The sequence below is a fragment of the Dendropsophus ebraccatus genome, chromosome 15 (genome assembly GCF_027789765.1).
Source record: "Dendropsophus ebraccatus isolate aDenEbr1 chromosome 15, aDenEbr1.pat, whole genome shotgun sequence".
Taxonomy (NCBI): domain Eukaryota; kingdom Metazoa; phylum Chordata; class Amphibia; order Anura; family Hylidae; genus Dendropsophus; species Dendropsophus ebraccatus.
The window spans coordinates 46,678,156-46,694,313 of NC_091468.1; the positions used below are offsets into that span (position 1 = coordinate 46,678,156).

The 16,158-nt window shown below is 41.0% G+C and overlaps 1 protein-coding gene and 1 long non-coding RNA gene across 2 annotated transcripts; both read right to left on the bottom strand.

Annotated features, from left to right (window-relative positions):
• Positions 1 to 2,916: 2,916 nt before the first annotated feature.
• LOC138774071 (somatostatin receptor type 4-like) lies at positions 2,917 to 4,291 on the bottom strand. The gene has a single exon (XM_069954628.1). It carries the CDS (start codon positions 4,208 to 4,210, stop codon positions 3,032 to 3,034), a length of 1,179 nt encoding a protein of 392 aa, XP_069810729.1. The 5' UTR covers positions 4,211 to 4,291; the 3' UTR covers positions 2,917 to 3,031.
• Positions 4,292 to 12,772: 8,481 nt separating this feature from the next.
• LOC138774478 (uncharacterized) lies at positions 12,773 to 15,376 on the bottom strand. The gene is made up of 2 exons (XR_011360325.1): positions 15,188 to 15,376; positions 12,773 to 13,049 (listed from the first exon to the last, which is right to left on the bottom strand). It is a non-coding gene; the product is annotated as an uncharacterized lncRNA (long non-coding RNA).
• Between the last annotated feature and the right edge of the window lie 782 nt (positions 15,377 to 16,158).

Consider the following 16,158-nt stretch of genomic DNA (forward strand, 5'->3'; position numbering starts at 1 on the left):
TCAGAGTCTGTACTCTAGGTACAGATCTCCAGGCAGGGGGCGTGTCCAGCAGGAATGCAGAAATAAGTCAGAGGCAAAGAGAGCTGTGAGGGGACTTTTGGCTTTATGTATTTAAAAAACTGTTCATTTTAGGTTATTAATGTATATTGCAAAAAGTCTTATCATGACCTAAGCTAACTAAAACTGAATGGTCAAAATATTTTATAGTTGCGCTTTAAACTATGAAATCTAAAGAAATCCGAAATTCGGTCGAACCGAACTTTTAAAAAAAATCCGGAAGTCCGGAACGAACTTTTGAAAAGTATGAAATGAATCGCTAGTTTCACCAACCAGGGACGCTTATCTCATGGAGAGCTTAGACTCTTTAAAAATGCTTTATGTGGTATCACATGAGGCCCCGCCTCCTGCCTGTTTCCCTCTCTCTTGTGTTCTAATACAAGCCTTTTTGTTGTGATGTTTTCCCATACTAAATCATATCATTCTTCCATCATATCATTCAATGAATCCTCTAACAAGAAAAACAAAATATGCTACAAAAATAGTCACACACTTTGGCACATGTGCTTTTCAAGCAGGAAAATACTAACTGACCTCTATGGGGGAAAACACCCCAAACTGCCTCAAAATATCCGCTACAAGAAAAAAGCCACAAGCAAAAGTATCTTTATATAGAGCCTTTTATGCTCCAATGTATAGCTATCATTTGGTCACAGCATCTTTCAGCACAAAATGAGGTAATAATCCCACATAAAAGTTTTTTTTCTGGAAATGCTATGCTACCAATGGCTTAATACATAGTTTTTTGTTTTTTTTTATGCCTTTAATTCAAAGCTGGACTTTATACAAGACAGTCCATGCCCACAATTATATACCTGCTTGATGGCTTTATAATAATAATAATAATAATAATAATAATAATAAAAAAGTGCCTGTTTGTTAACGGCCACACCTCATTTCAGTCAAGCACCGCCCACTTTTTTTTAGTGGTGAACTTGGTGTAATAGTGATGGAAAGTCATATTTGCACAAATACCATTTTTTGTTATATATATTCTTTTTTTGTACTTGCTCTAGTGCACACACACACACACACACACACACACACATATATATATATATATATATATATATATATATAAAATTATTATTATTATTATTATTATTATTATTATTATTATGGTTTTATCCCTCTTTCTTTTTTTGCCATCATTGCTGTGGCCATATATTAGCTAAAATGAATAGTAAAAAAAATATATATATATATAGAGAGAGAGAGAGAGAGAGAGAGAGAGAGAGAGAGAGAGAGAGACTACATAAGATCCCTTACTCCCTATCTGAAGCTACTGATAGCTGGAGACATTTCACAGTAGAGTCCTTGGATAGATATTACTGACCTGAGTACCAGGAAGGGCTTTGTATTTTGCAGAGACAGTTTAGTATATACCTAAGAGATTAACTGTACTATACACAAAAGTAATGTTTGATAGCCTAGACCAGGGGGGGGGGGACCTTGGCTCTGCAGCTGTTGCAAAACTACAACTCCCATCATGCATGGACAGCCAAAGCTTTAGCTTTGGCTGTCCAGGCATGATGGGAGTTGTAGTTTTGCAACAGCTGCAGAGCCAAGGTCCCCTACTCCTGACCTAGAACATATACAATATTACAATCCATTATTAGTCAATATTTACCTATTCCTAGGAACCTTCTGCTTCTGGAAGTCAAAACAAGTTCATGTATTTACTAATATTGCAACCTGGGCTGTATTCTTATGTTCCTTCCTAAGCCTGGGCTCTATTCTTATGTTCCTTCCTAAGCCTGGGCTGTATTCTTATGTTCCTTCCTAAGCCTGGGCTGTATTGTTATGTTCCTTCCTAAGCCTGGGCTGTATTGTTATGTTCCTTCCTAAGCCTGGGCTGTGTTGTTATGTTCCTTCCTAAGCCTGGGCTGTATTGTTATGTTCCTTCCTAAGCCTGGGCTGTATTCTTATGTTCCTTCCTAAGCCTGGGCTGTATTCTTATGTTTCTTCCTAAGCCTGGGCTCTATTCTTATGTTCCTTCCTAAGCCTGGGCTGTATTCTTATGTTTCTTCCTAAGCCTGGGCTGTATTGTTATGTTCCTTCCTAAGCCTGGGCTGTATTGTTATGTTCCTTCCTAAGCCTGGGCTGTATTCTTATGTTTCTTCCTAAGCCTGGTCTGTATTCTTATGTTTCTTTCTAAGCCTAGGCTGTATTCTTATGTTTCTTCCTAAGCCTGGGCTGTATTCTTATGTTTCTTCCTAAGCCTGGGCTGTATTCTTATGTTTCTTTCTAAGCCTAGGCTGTATTCTTATGTTTCTTCCTAAGCCTGGGCTGTATTCTTATGTTTCTTTCTAAGCCTGGGCTGTATTCTTATGTTTCTTTCTAAGCCTGGGCTGTATTCTTATGTTTCTTCCTAAGCCTGGGCTGTATTCTTATGTTTCTTCCTAAGCCTGGGCTGTATTCTTATGTTTCTTTCTAAGCCTGGGCTGTATTCTTATGTTTCTTCCTAAGCCTGGTCTGTATTCTTATCTTTCTTCCTAAGCCTGCTATGTATTTTTATGTTTCATTATGGTGAGTAGACATTTTACTGACACTGTAAGGAACTTCAGGAACAATTTTTAGTTATTCACATTGTACAAAATGTAGCAAATGTGACATCTTCATATAAAAGTATCAGCTCTTCCTGCTTCCCTCCTCTCCTCTTATCCTTCTCCCCTTTCACCATCAATCTGGATGCTGGTCGGATATTATGTAACACAATGGAACAGTATCAGTTCTGCAGAAGCAATGACACTGAAGGAGGGATAAGAAGACATATATAAGGGAAGACATACTGTAGCTGCCTGAGACTGGACTGATCTTTTTTTTTTTTTATTAAGCTCACTCCATTCCATCATAAATACAAAGTGGACACACACACACACAACGATTGGAAATACATGTAAACCTCAGGTAGAACAGTAGTAGCATGTGTGGCTAGCAGCAGTTATTGGACAAGGCATCTTGTGGGGGTCTGCTATAGGGTGGTGGTCCTAGTGATGGTCCCATGTTTGTAACAAGGGTCAGATTGAAGGGGTTCCTGTTGGAAGTCCAGGGGATGGTTATTGCACACTTTACTCTTCAGGGCTGTGGCATAGTAATCCACTGGCTCATCTGTGCCATTCTCCAGCCATCGAAAACAAACGATCCTCTGGAAGGATCTCTTAAAGTTATCTGAGAAGAAGCCATAGAGGATGGGGTTGGCACAACTGTTGGCATAACTTAATATGATGGAGACATGGTTGATGGTGGCGTCCATGTGGGGTAGGAAGAGGTTCAGGAGCTGGACAATGTAGAATGGCATCCAGCAAATAACAAAGACTGTGACCACCATGAGGACCATGCGGGTGATCTTCTTCTCTGACTTCTTCCTCTGTTGCCACCCTGCCTTGAGTGCCACTGCCCGCATTTTCACAATGATGAGGATGTAACACAAGCAGATGGCCACCACAGGGAAGAAGAAGCCCAGGAGGAAGGTGTAGATGACAAAGACAGTGGACCATGTGGGTTGGGGCCACATCAGATTGCAGACCACTACTCCATTCTTGGAGGACTCTGTGTCTGCAAAGATCAGGATGGGGGAAATGACCAAGAGGGACACAATCCACACACAGATATTGATCATCTTGGCCACTGTGGGTCTCCTGTACCTTGCTGCCCGCAGGGGGTGCACCACAGCCACATACCTGTCCACGCTGAGCACAGTCAGGCAGAAGACACTAGTGAACATGTTAATCCCATCCACACTAAGGACAGTGCGGCACATCCCTGAGCCAAAGGGCCAGTGCTGCAGGGCTGCAGAGGCTGCCAAGAAGGGCACACTCAACATGAACAACTCATCTGCTATAGCCAAGTTCAAGATGTAGATGTTGGTCGCTGTCTTCATCTTGGCATATCTCAGGATGACAAATATCACCATGGAGTTCCCAATTAGCCCAATGAGGCACACGATGGCATAGATGAACTGGATGACTATCATGCTGACATCCCTCTCTGGCTCCATGGGGGCATTGGTGCTGCTAGTAGTGTTCTTGCTGCTGATGCTGACCACATTGAAGGGGGGCAAAATCTCTGTCATCATGTCCCTGGACTGGTTCCATGTGTTCCACAGGAGCTTGGCCCCTACAGGCACCAGGAGATCAGGGGATGTAGTCATTGTAAGTGTCCCATAGGAATGCAGTGCAGAAGCAGCAGCAGCCAGAGCGGAGATCCTCTGCTTTCAAATGGATTTCAGAGCTGCTGAGTACAAAGAGGAGGGAGGGAGAGTGATGTGTGATGGATGATGCAGGCTATAGCTCCTTGCAGCATGTGTGTGTGTGTGTGTGTGTGTGTGTGTGTATGTGTGTGCTCTCTGGCTGAGCTCTTCTACAAAGTGATCAGCAGCTCTCTCCTCTTCAGCATCTCCTTCTCTTCTTTATCATTAGATGCTGGTGTATATGCTATTATTGGCAACAGCTCATCTGACTAGGATCAGTTCATTGGATACAGTCACCTCCCAGGGAAATGCATGGTGTGGACTCCTGGGATAGGTACCCTGCCTAATATTCATGGACCAACAGCTTGCATGTGATCTTAGCCCCTAGCACTCCACTCTAACAACTTGTGCCTCATAGGCTATAGGACAGGGGGAGGAAAGCTTGGCTCTCTAGCTGTTGCAAAACTACAACTCCCATCATGCCTGGACAGCCAAAGCTTTAGCTTTAGTATCTGCTAATGCATGCAGTGCCTGTATTATCTGCTAATGCATGCAGTACCTGTATTATCTGCTAATGCATGCAGTGCCTGTATTATCTGCTAATGCATGCAGTACCTGTATTATCTGCTAATGCATGCAGTGCCTGTATTATCTGCTAATGCATGCAGTACCTGTATTATCTGCTAATGCATACAGTACCTGTATTATCTGCTAATGCATGCAGTACCTGTATTATCTGCTAATGCATGCAGTACCTGTATTATCTGCTAATGCATGCAGTACCTGTATTATCTGCTAATGCATGCAGTACCTGTAGTATCTGCTAATGCATGCAGTACCTGTATTATTTGCTAATGCATGCAGTACCTGTATTATCTGCTAATGCATGCAGTACCTGTATTATCTGCTAATGCATGCAGTGCCTGTATTATCTGCTAATGCATACAGTACCTGTATTATCTGCTAATGCATACAGTACCTGTATTATCTGCTAATGCATGCAGTACCTGTATTATCTGCTAATGCATACAGTACCTGTATTATCTGCTAATGCATGCAGTACCTGTATTATCTGCTAATGCATACAGTACCTGTATTATCTGCTAATGCATGCAGTACCTGTATTATCTGCTAATGCATGCAGTGCCTGTATTATCTGCTAATGCATGCAGTACCTGTATTATCTGCTAATGCATGCAGTACCTGTATTATCTGCTAATGCATGCAGTACCTGTATTATCTGCTAATGCATGCAGTACCTGTATTATCTGCTAATGCATGCAGTACCTGTATTAACTCTATGGTGCTATGATTTTGCACTGTGAGGCTTATCATTGGCGCCTACTTTGTGTGATTTGCATCATGTTTCATGGCCATCCTCACTTATTCCCTTGTGCTTGTTAGTTTTTGCTTTTCAATGAATATTACTGGCATGGTTACGCTTGAGAAAAGCTTTTACACCTATTTATCATTTGAAACTTTCATACACTTTTTTTTACACATTCTCACTCCACTTGTTGGATAATGTAGAAATCCACAAAAGATAAAAGGCATGAACTTGTTTTTATTGATATTGTTTACATGGTCTTTATTCTGTATGATCATCTCCTGTCTGATTTCCGCATGACATGCTGTCTTATTTATCTGGGATTATTGGATCATATTCATACCCTTTCCGTGCAGCACCAAGAACTTGACACTTCAGATTTCTCTTGCTTTACACTCCCCCCCCCCATTATTTGTTCTCCCCCCCCCCCCCCTCATAGTGTCTATTTTGTAAAATGAAGAAAATTTTAACAAATGCATCAAACATCAGGCGACATTATGCCAAATTTGTTGCATTTGAGATCAGCATAAGCTAGGAGTGGAGGAAAATAAATAAAATGGCACACATGAAAAATCCCCCCCCCCCCCCCCCCCCCCCATTGTTGAGGTTTTCCTACCTTGCTTTGCTTTGCTATATGTTTTTAGGCGTACATTCTTTATGCGTCTTTTTAGGTGCACAGTGTTGTTGTTTTTTTTGCTAAAAAATGCCACAAAAAGCAAAAAAAAAAAGCCAGCTTTTTCCCTTAAAGGGGTTATCCAGCACTACAAAAACATGGCCGCTCTCTTTCAGAGACAGCCCTACTCTTGTCTCGAGCTTGGATGTGGTTTTGCTGTTCAGTTTCATTGAAGTGAATGGAGCCTAAAGGGGTACTCCAGTGAAAATCTTTTTCTTTCAAATCAACTGGTGTCAGAAAGTTATATAGATTTGTAATTTACTTCTATGAAAAAATCTCCAGTCTTCCCATACTTATCAGCTGATGTATGTCCTGCAGGAAATGTTGTTTTATTTTCAGTCTGACACAGTGCTCTCTCTAACCGAGACAGGAACTGTCCAAATCAAGAGTTTTTTTTTCTCGGCCAAAGATGTCAGCAGAGAGCACCGTGTCAGACTGAAAATAAAACAACATTTCCTACATGACATACAGCAGCTAATAAGTATGGGAAGACTGGAGATTTTTTTAAAGAAATAAATTACAAATCTATATAACTTTCTGGCACCAGTTCATTTGAAAGAAAAAGATTTTCGCTGGACAACCCCTTTAATTGCAAACCGCACCTGAACTAGAGTCGTGTTGTCTCTGAAAGAAAGTGGCCATGTCTTTGTAGCACTGGAAAACTCCTTTAATTTCTGTGGTTTTCTGGCATTTTCCCATTATAGTGTAAAATAGCATATGTTTGCTGTTTGTTTGTTTTTTTTTTTTGGCTTTTATCTTTGCATTATTTTTCATTGTTAGGCTATGTTCACATTTAGTAAAAACAACTGCCACTGTTTGACATGTTCCTGCATCCAATACTGCCATATCGGCCGCAGGAACATCATTTTATTTTATTTGGATTGCGGGCATGTTTGGGTGTGCCTGCAATCCAATTAGCCCTAGCCGTCTGTGCAATGTACAGCCGTCAGCACGGCCATAGATAGTGTGCACAGAGGGTAAACTATGGCTGGTGTTTGCCTAACTGCGGCCGTAGAAAATTGGCAAGATCATTTTTTTTGTACGGCCCTAGTGCTCTCTGTGTGTAAGCACTGCGACCGTTGTTTTCTGTATTTTCTGCACTGTGTGAACATACCCTAAGTCATGTGATTCTTTATCATGGGATTTCAGTTTTTTTTGGAGGAGCTGGAGAAAAAAAAAAACAATATGCATATAGACATAACTTTTTTTTCTGGTGTTTTAACCCCCCTATAGAAGTCTGTGGGGAAAAAAACAGCAACATAAGGCAATACTCCTAATGTGTAATATTATTGGGAAAGCAGCCATCTTGTAACATAGATGACCACTAATAATGATCATAATCGTTATTAGTGGCCTGCTATTTAACAAGACGACCACCTTCCCCGATACTATTACGCAGTGGGAACATACCCTTTCCGGGGAAAAACACTGAAGGCAGCCCCTGTTGCAATTTAAAAAAAAAAAAAAAAAAAAACAACAACATCAAATGCACTGAAAGGCTATGTAAGATGAGAAAACTGATATTTTTTGATAATGAAACAATGATCATGATTATTATTGTGGGGTGTTATGTTTTTTCACCTAAAAAGATGCCGTGGGAACAAGGCCAAACACGTCATAGCAGAAAACGTCATGTGGGTATTCCATTCCACTCTTCCCCAGTGACCCTCCTAACATCTGGCTCCAGCAATTTGCCCCCCCCCCCCCAAAAAAAAAAAAAAAAAAAAGTCATGCACCAAATTTATCGCTATTTTTTGTGTAATTATTCCAGAAAAATCCATCCAGACGCCTCCTTTTATATATACATTTTTTACAGTCCTATGTAGAACCATAGATGTTAAAATCCCATTAACATGTGTCCATTTAGTATCCTCCAGTCCAGATAAACTCAGCTCTGCTCCATCTCTATACGACTAGACACACACACATTCCTTCTATCACATGCTGGATGTTCCACACAATCACATTGCCGGGTCGGGATGATGAGGAGCAGCACATGCTTGTCATTCGCTAATTAGGTTTCTGAAAGAACTGGTTATGTGAAGTCAATTTTATTTCCTTTCCAAATCGGATCTTATGTTGTGTGAATAATAAACAGTCCCCATCTAATCCAATCTCTATCACCATGGCAAATGATATTTCTACAAGCCTGCCTTATCCCTCGCTGCATCTCTAAGCCACCATCTACCAAAGAAGGGATCTGCTCAGTGGTGTCTAAGCATGGAGGGAAAATGTATCTTTTATCTTCCTTTCATATGGTTTAGTGATATTACATGGTATTTGTGTATGTATAGGAATGGTATAGGTAATTGTATGTTATATGTATGTAATTAATTACGTTGTACATTCGTATCACCAATATTTTCTTTCTTGGTTTTGTTCAAAATTAAAGGGGTTGTCCAGCGAAAAAATGTATCTTTCAAATCAACGGATATCAAAAAGTTATATAGATTTGTAATTTACTTCTATTAAAAAATCTCAAGTCTTCCCATACTTATTAGCTTCTGTATGTCCTGCAGGAAATGTTTTATTTTCAGTCTGACACAATGCTCTCTGCTGACATCTCTGGCCGAGACAAGAACTCTGTCTTGGTTTTCTATGAATCCCCATAGAAAACCTTGCCTGCTCTGGAGAGTTCCTGTCTCGGCCAGAGATGTCAGCAGAGAGCATTGTGTCAGACTGAAAATAAAACATTTCCTGCATGACATACAGCAGCTAATAAGTATGGGAAGACTTAAGATTTTTTAATAGATGTAAATTACAAATCTATATAACTTTCTGACACCAGTTGATCTGAAAGAAAAAGATTTTCGCCACTTAACCCCTTTAAATACAATAGATGAGCACAACTCGGGCATGCTTGAGTCCGATCGTTCTGCATTTGAATACTGGTGGCTGAAGAAGTTAGAGGCAGCCATAGGGAGTCCGAAAAAACATGAATACAGACTATGGCTCCCTTAGGCTATGTTCACACAACGTAAGTTTTGTATTAATCACGACCGTTGTCGTCTACAAAACTTACGCTGCACTGCAATCTGCAACGGGATCCAGCTTTTCCAGACCCCCGGAGTGGAGCAGTACCGTCCGGGATAAACTTCAATTCTATTAAATTGGGAAATGTGGGAGGGAGACACAGACAATGTTGCAAAAAAAATTTCTGACAATTCCGCGTGGAATTCGCGCTGATTCAGCGCTGAAAAATCTCACAGAGGAAAATCAAAGTCCTATTGATTTCTATAGGATTCTGCCAGTGGAAAAATGAGCATGTCAATTCTTCAGGTTGAAATTCTGCTGTGTGAACTGCAAAGCAGGAGTTCCATTGGCTCTGCAGCCATTTTATGGACGGAATTCTCAGCGCGGATTCAGAGCTAAAACTCCGCTGCTTCTGCTCCGTGTGATCTGGTCCTAAGCCGACTGTCGAGCAAACGTTGCAATTTGCTTCATTTGTAATGTAAATTGGCTCATCAGTATCACTGCAAAATGAATGCTGACATTTGAATAGCAGGAGCTCCACAGTGGCACTGGGATTTTGAACCTCAAGGGATACAATAGTCACAGTATCACATTGCAGTTTACTTACCATCCCACCATTTGCGTAATGAGTCGCTGCCATTGTGTGTTGCCATATTCTTTTCACAGTTCAGCATGGAGAGACTGCGAAAATCTTGTGGCAATGCATAAGGCTGGCTTCACATTGCCTTAAAATCTCGGAAAGTGACATAAAAACCGCCATGGCGTTCCTATTTGCAAAAATGCCAGCGGCCAGATGTTAGCTGGAGGTCAATGGAAATTTAGGATCTGCCTTACATACATGGGGGGAGATTTATCAAACATGGTGTATAGTGAAACTGCCTCAGTTGCCTCTAGCAACCAATCAGATTCCACCTTTAATTTTCCAAAGAATCTGTGAGGAATGAAAAGTGGAATCTGATTGGTTGCTAGGGGCAACTGAGCCAGTTTCACTTTACACCATGTTTGATAAATTGGAAAAAAAAAAAACACCAAAATGCCAGTATGCATATATGTAGTGTCCCATCACAGGTGGTTCTTATACCACCCAGGTAAAGTATAACTGCATTCTCATGTTCTGTGTTCCTCATGAAACACGGCCGTGGAATGCCTGTAATGGACTCTCCCCCGCCCGGGCAGCATCTGTGATAAGATGCTGGGAGTGGGGGAACTGTACGGGTATGTCACACAGATCCTGGCAGAGAACTAATTAGACAAGGGCTCCTATCTACAGGTGGGTATTACCACTCCTGACTACACCAGAGCCCACCAGCTAGTGCTAGTAACACCAGCATCCAGACCCCCGGCCACAGCATATAGTTTTGTGATGCTTAGTTCCCTATAAAAATCTATGGGGGAAAAACACCAACATTTTTTGAAAAGAAAATGCCCTAGCGCAGAGCTTGCTGCGATCAAAACTGTGACAGAGCAGAAAAGCACAATTTTAATGTCTACTCTGAAAGCAGCTTTATGGTGTGTTCACACCTACAGGATCTGCAGCTGATTTTCTGCAGCAGATTTCAGTTAAATAACTGAACACAGCATCAAATCTGCTGCAGATCTGCTGCAGATCCTGTAGGTGTGAACGCACCCTTATGTGGGTTTCCCATGAATATAAAAAAGATCCATTTCCACATCCCTTTTACAGCCACAAGTTCAGACCTGATGGCAAGTCTAAGGGCCCTATTCCACCGGACGATTATCGTTTGCATAATCGTTAACGATTAACGATCTCAAACGACCGCTATTGCGAAAGACCTGAAAACGTTCGGTCATTTCCATGGAACGATAATCGTTACTTATGATCGTAATTGCGATCACTTCTCTTCGCTATTTATTCGCTATTGCGTTCGTATCTATTGCGAACGACCGAACGATGTCTTATTCAATGCGAACAATTTGCGAACGAGCAACGATAAAAATAGGTCCAGGTCTTATAAAGCGATCAACGATTTCTCGTTCGGTCGTTAATCGTTAACTGCATTTCAACCGAACGATTATCGTTCAGATTCGAACGATTTAACGATAATCTGAACGATAATCGTCCAGTGGAATAGGGCCCTAAGGCTGTGTTCACACCCGCTTGGACTCTGCACAGGAAGCTCTGCTGGAAGATCTGCTTATTTTGCATGATCTGAGTGGACAAAAAAATTAAGCAGTCATCTTTTGTCTGTTCGAATTCTGCAAAATAAACGGACATTGAAGTCAATGGAATGTCTCAGGTGCATCAGTCAGTGTCTTTTCTTGAATGGACTGTCCAGCTCCATTTTGCAGCACTGAATGATCGGTCTCCTAGTGTGAACGTACCCTAATAAAGCTATCAGTATGCTAAATGAGAAGAATATCGTTCTTAAAGGGATTGTCCAGCGAAAATCTTTTTCTTTTAAATCAACTGATATCAGAAACTTATATAGATTAGTAATTTACTGCTATTAAAAAAAGCTCAAGTCTTCCCATACTTATCAGCTGCTGTATGTCATGCAGGAAATGTTGTTTTATTTTTAGCCTGACACAGTGCTCTCTGCTGACATCTCTGGCCGAGACAGGAACTGTCCAGAGCAGGAAAGATTTTCTATGGGGATTTATAGAAAACCGAGACAGAGTTCCTGTCTCGGGCCAGAGATGTCAGCAGAGAGCACTGTGTCAGACTGAAAATAAAACAACATTTCCTGCAGGATATATAGTAGCTGATAAGTATGGGAAGACTTGTTTTTTGTAATAAAAATAAATTACAAATCTATAAAATGTTCTGATATCAGATAATTTGAAAGAAAAAGATTTTTGCTGGAGTACCCCTTTAATAAGCTGCAATATTGAGGAACCATGCGACAATGCAGAGTGCCAATGGCTCCACTGTATTAGGCCACAGGTTCCTTGACCAACAGGGTTCCCTAAATATGACTTTGTCATATACGTGAGGACTGACTATGAAGTACAACTATTTTAGCTGCTGGTATAGCGTTCCATGGAAACATAGTAGCACTCCATCAACTACAATGGCAGCCAGTATATAGTTTGACCCTTAACAGAACTTGGTGGTGCTCAGTTTCTAACAGATCAGTGTAAAGTATGCTTCAACAGAATCTAAAAAAAGCGATGTATCTCAAAAGTATGATAAAAAAGGGGGAGACATATCTCAAAAGTGACGTCATTTTTCCTTCTGCCCCCTGTATTTTATTGCTCGTAAAACCATAAGAGTCTTATAATATTCTCAAAATAAGTCAAAGATCCTGCTGTTTGTTTTCTTGGGCATCCGCAGTATTTTCAAAGGAATTGAACAATACCATAGTTCAAAGGCATCAATACTTTTCCTGTCCTACTGCTTCACTGTTTAACTTTTATACCATAGAAAAGATCATAGACTGGACAGGACTGACCCTTTCCTTCTTCGAGACACTCATAACAATTCAATCTCCTCTCTAGACCTTTCCTCCTTGCCCTATAAAGTGCCGCACTCAACTTCCTTGTTAGAATGTTACATTGTGATTCTGATAGAAGGAGACAACACCAAATGTTTCGTTACTTCTGGTTTATGAGACTCTTCATAGGAAGTCGCATGAGGTGAACTGTTATGGAATCCCTTTAGGACTGTGGCAGATAAATAAATGTCAGACCCCCAGAGAACCAGAGACCCGTGGAGCAAGCTGTCGCGTCTTGATAGTCCAACACCGCAGGAATAAAATGGAACTAAAAAAAAATCAGCACTTTCCCCACAGAATCTTAGCAAACAGAGCCCTGCTTCAGTTGTGTAGAGTAGTAGAGCAGACAATATATGTCTTCCCGGTCTTTACCTGTAAATAAATCACAGCTGTAATAGTGGTGCATCATGTTTTAGCCTGGTTTCAAATTCAATCTCTTATTGTGTTTTTTTTTTTTTTTTTTGCATTTTTTTTTTCAACCTGATGTATGCTGGTCTGTAAGAAAAAATAATACATAGCATTTAGCTTTTTAGAATTTCAGTAATGCTTTCTCAATCAGTCAATAATACATTAAAGGAGAAGTCCGGCGTTTTTTAAAATCTGATGGCTGGCAGGAGCAGGGGGGAATTTGATCAGGAGTAGGAACTTACCTCTCCCCGTGCCCACGGTGAGTGGTGGTACCGGCCTTGGGACCCCATCAGAAGGCATTTTTCCTGGAGTTGTGATGACATCACGACTCAGGGGGAAAGGCCTGTCCCGGCTGATGGACTAACCGCTCAGCCAATCAGTGACTGGAGTAGCATCCTGCCCCAGTCTGTTATTGGCTGAGCGGCAAGTTCATCATCCGGATTGTGACGTGTCAGTGCCAGAGATCCCAGAGAGGGTCCCGAGGCCTATCCTGTCGCTCACCCCTGGCACTGGGAGAGGTAAGTTTGTACTCCCAATCAAATTGCCCCTTGCCCCTGCCAGATTTTGAAAACGCCAGACTTCTCCATTAAAGTATGATATGTTTCGCTGTTTCTAACTATACATGAAAAATGTCCAGAAAAAGTATGTAAAATTTTATAATAAAAACTTTTCGAACTGCAGTCATTTTACATGTGTTTTTTTTTAGATGCATGGGAAAAAGAAAACGCTTTGTAATTCTGACCTTGTATAAAACTTTCACATACAGTCTCAATTCTTTCTATGCTTTCATTGTGTCAGATTTGTACAATATATTTAAATTGTTCGATGGCAGAAATAGCTGGAAATCCTACAAAAAGGTCAGATTGGTCAGATGCAAGATGCAATTAACGCCAACATTTTATTATTTTTTTATTTTTTGACTGTCAGGCTTCAGTGAGCATGCTCAGATGTATATACCTTGCAGAAATTCCCATAGATCTATGTGCAGATTTGGTGTATTTCCCATACATTCAGTATTTTTATACATTTTCTGACTATTTTAAACATTTAACAAATTAAATTTTTTATAAATATGCATTTGGTTTGTTTCACATACTGTTTTGTTTGTTTTTTGTCGGACTAGTACAGCTTTCATGCCGTTTTCTTTGTGTCAGAGTAAGAAACATAATGAGGAAACAAATTAGAAGTAGGGGAGCTGGTAGAGGAGTTGGGGAGGGGGGTTCAGTAGTTGGATGAGATTAATGTTTATAGTCATGAAGAAAGTCGGACGAATTGCCCCCTGGATTAATGCCAGTTGTTACTGTTAAAGGGGTTATCAGGAGAGAAGAAAAGGTCCTATCTCTTCTGATCCCTGGGTCTCCTTTAATCTCTTGACCATCTCTAATGATAAATCCGCAAATTTTAGGTGGGCAGGAACATGCTGTGGACATAGCATGGGGGCAGAAACACGCTGACACACAATGTCCAACATCTGTTCACCAGCCGACTGGACCAGGGGGGAATTTGATAATTAGTAGGAATTTACCACTCCCCATGCCCACGGTGAGTGGCGGGACCATGCTCGGAACCCCACCGGAAGTCATTTTCCCCTGATTTGTGATGATGTCACGACTTCGGGGAAAATGCCTGTCCTGGCTGATGGACTGGCCACTTAACCAAACAGTGACTGGAGCGGCGTCCCGCCTGTCCATCAGCCTGTGTGCAGAACTGAGATCCAAGAGCCAAGGGGGGTCCCGAGGCCGGTCCTGCCGCTCACTTCGAGCACAGAGAGAGGTAGGTTCCTACTTGTTATCAAATCCCCCCTTGCCCCTGACAGCTGTCAGATGTTAATAAGACTCTATGACAAAAGTGATAGGGACACATTAAGTTGCATGAGAAGTTGCATTTCTTGCATAGGTCCATGGCTTTGTGGTTGTCACTTTCTAAGGTATAAGAGAATGGAAAATTATCAGTAGTAGGACAGAGGACATGCAAGTCCCCTTTGGAAAATTTTTCAGCGGCAAGATTGTCATGGTAATGGCTGGATGTTTTCAGCAATTATTTTCGGATAGATAATTTTCTTTTCTTTCTTTTTCTCTTTTTTTTTTTCAACTTATACTCACCAATACAGATCCGAGAGGCTTGCATGCATGGCATTAGCTTTGGTCCACTGGAAAGTCTTTTTCATTTTTGAGTTTGCATACCACATAAGCAAAATCTCATCATCCGCACAGCTGCAGACATGGGGCCGGAGTGGAGACCTGGCATTCCCACAAAATTCAGATCATGCACACAAGTACAAGTGTGCCCAGATTATCCTGCCAATACGAAAAAATATATTTTATGTCTATTCCTTAAACCAATGGGTACCAACTGAATTTTAATCCAATTCTTGCTGCTTATATAATTGACTGTATTCCTAAATCATTTCTAAAATGCGGATTTTAGCTCAGCTCAGGCAAGGTAAAAATAGAGCTCTCCATCTAGGTGTTAATATTCAAAAGAGTTGTATGTGACTGACAGCTTCTCCCTAAATATATTGTTAAAATGCAGAAAAAAAGATATTTGAAATCTGTTCAAGGCTATGTTCCCACTACAGGATCATAGTGGGAAAAGGCAGCCGTACGTTAATATTGGCGACCACAAATAATGATCATGGTCATTATTTGCGGCCATCATTATAAATAGTCGGCTGCCTTTTCCCTGATATAGGATGACACAAACTGTGGACCCAAACTGTGAATCATAAATCACATTAAGAGAATACTGGAAAACGTATCTCACTATGGTTTGATATACAGGAGGCTCATCTCCCAGTCTCTACAGATTGCTTCTGGTGTAGAATTTAAAATGTCAGTGTCTAGACCTATTTCTTTCTCTATTAATCCTGTTCTGCCTGCATGTATTTAAAATTACTCCACCTGTTCCTCCTTGCTTGAGCATTGTTGGTTCCTTGTATTCCTTATTAAAGGTGTACTTGTCTCTTCTATTCCATGTATCCTGACCTGTGTCTGCCTGACCCTTTCTGTACTGTTTGCCTCTCATTGCAAGCCTGGACTGTCTGACTTGCATCTGAAGCTACCTGCCTTGATCC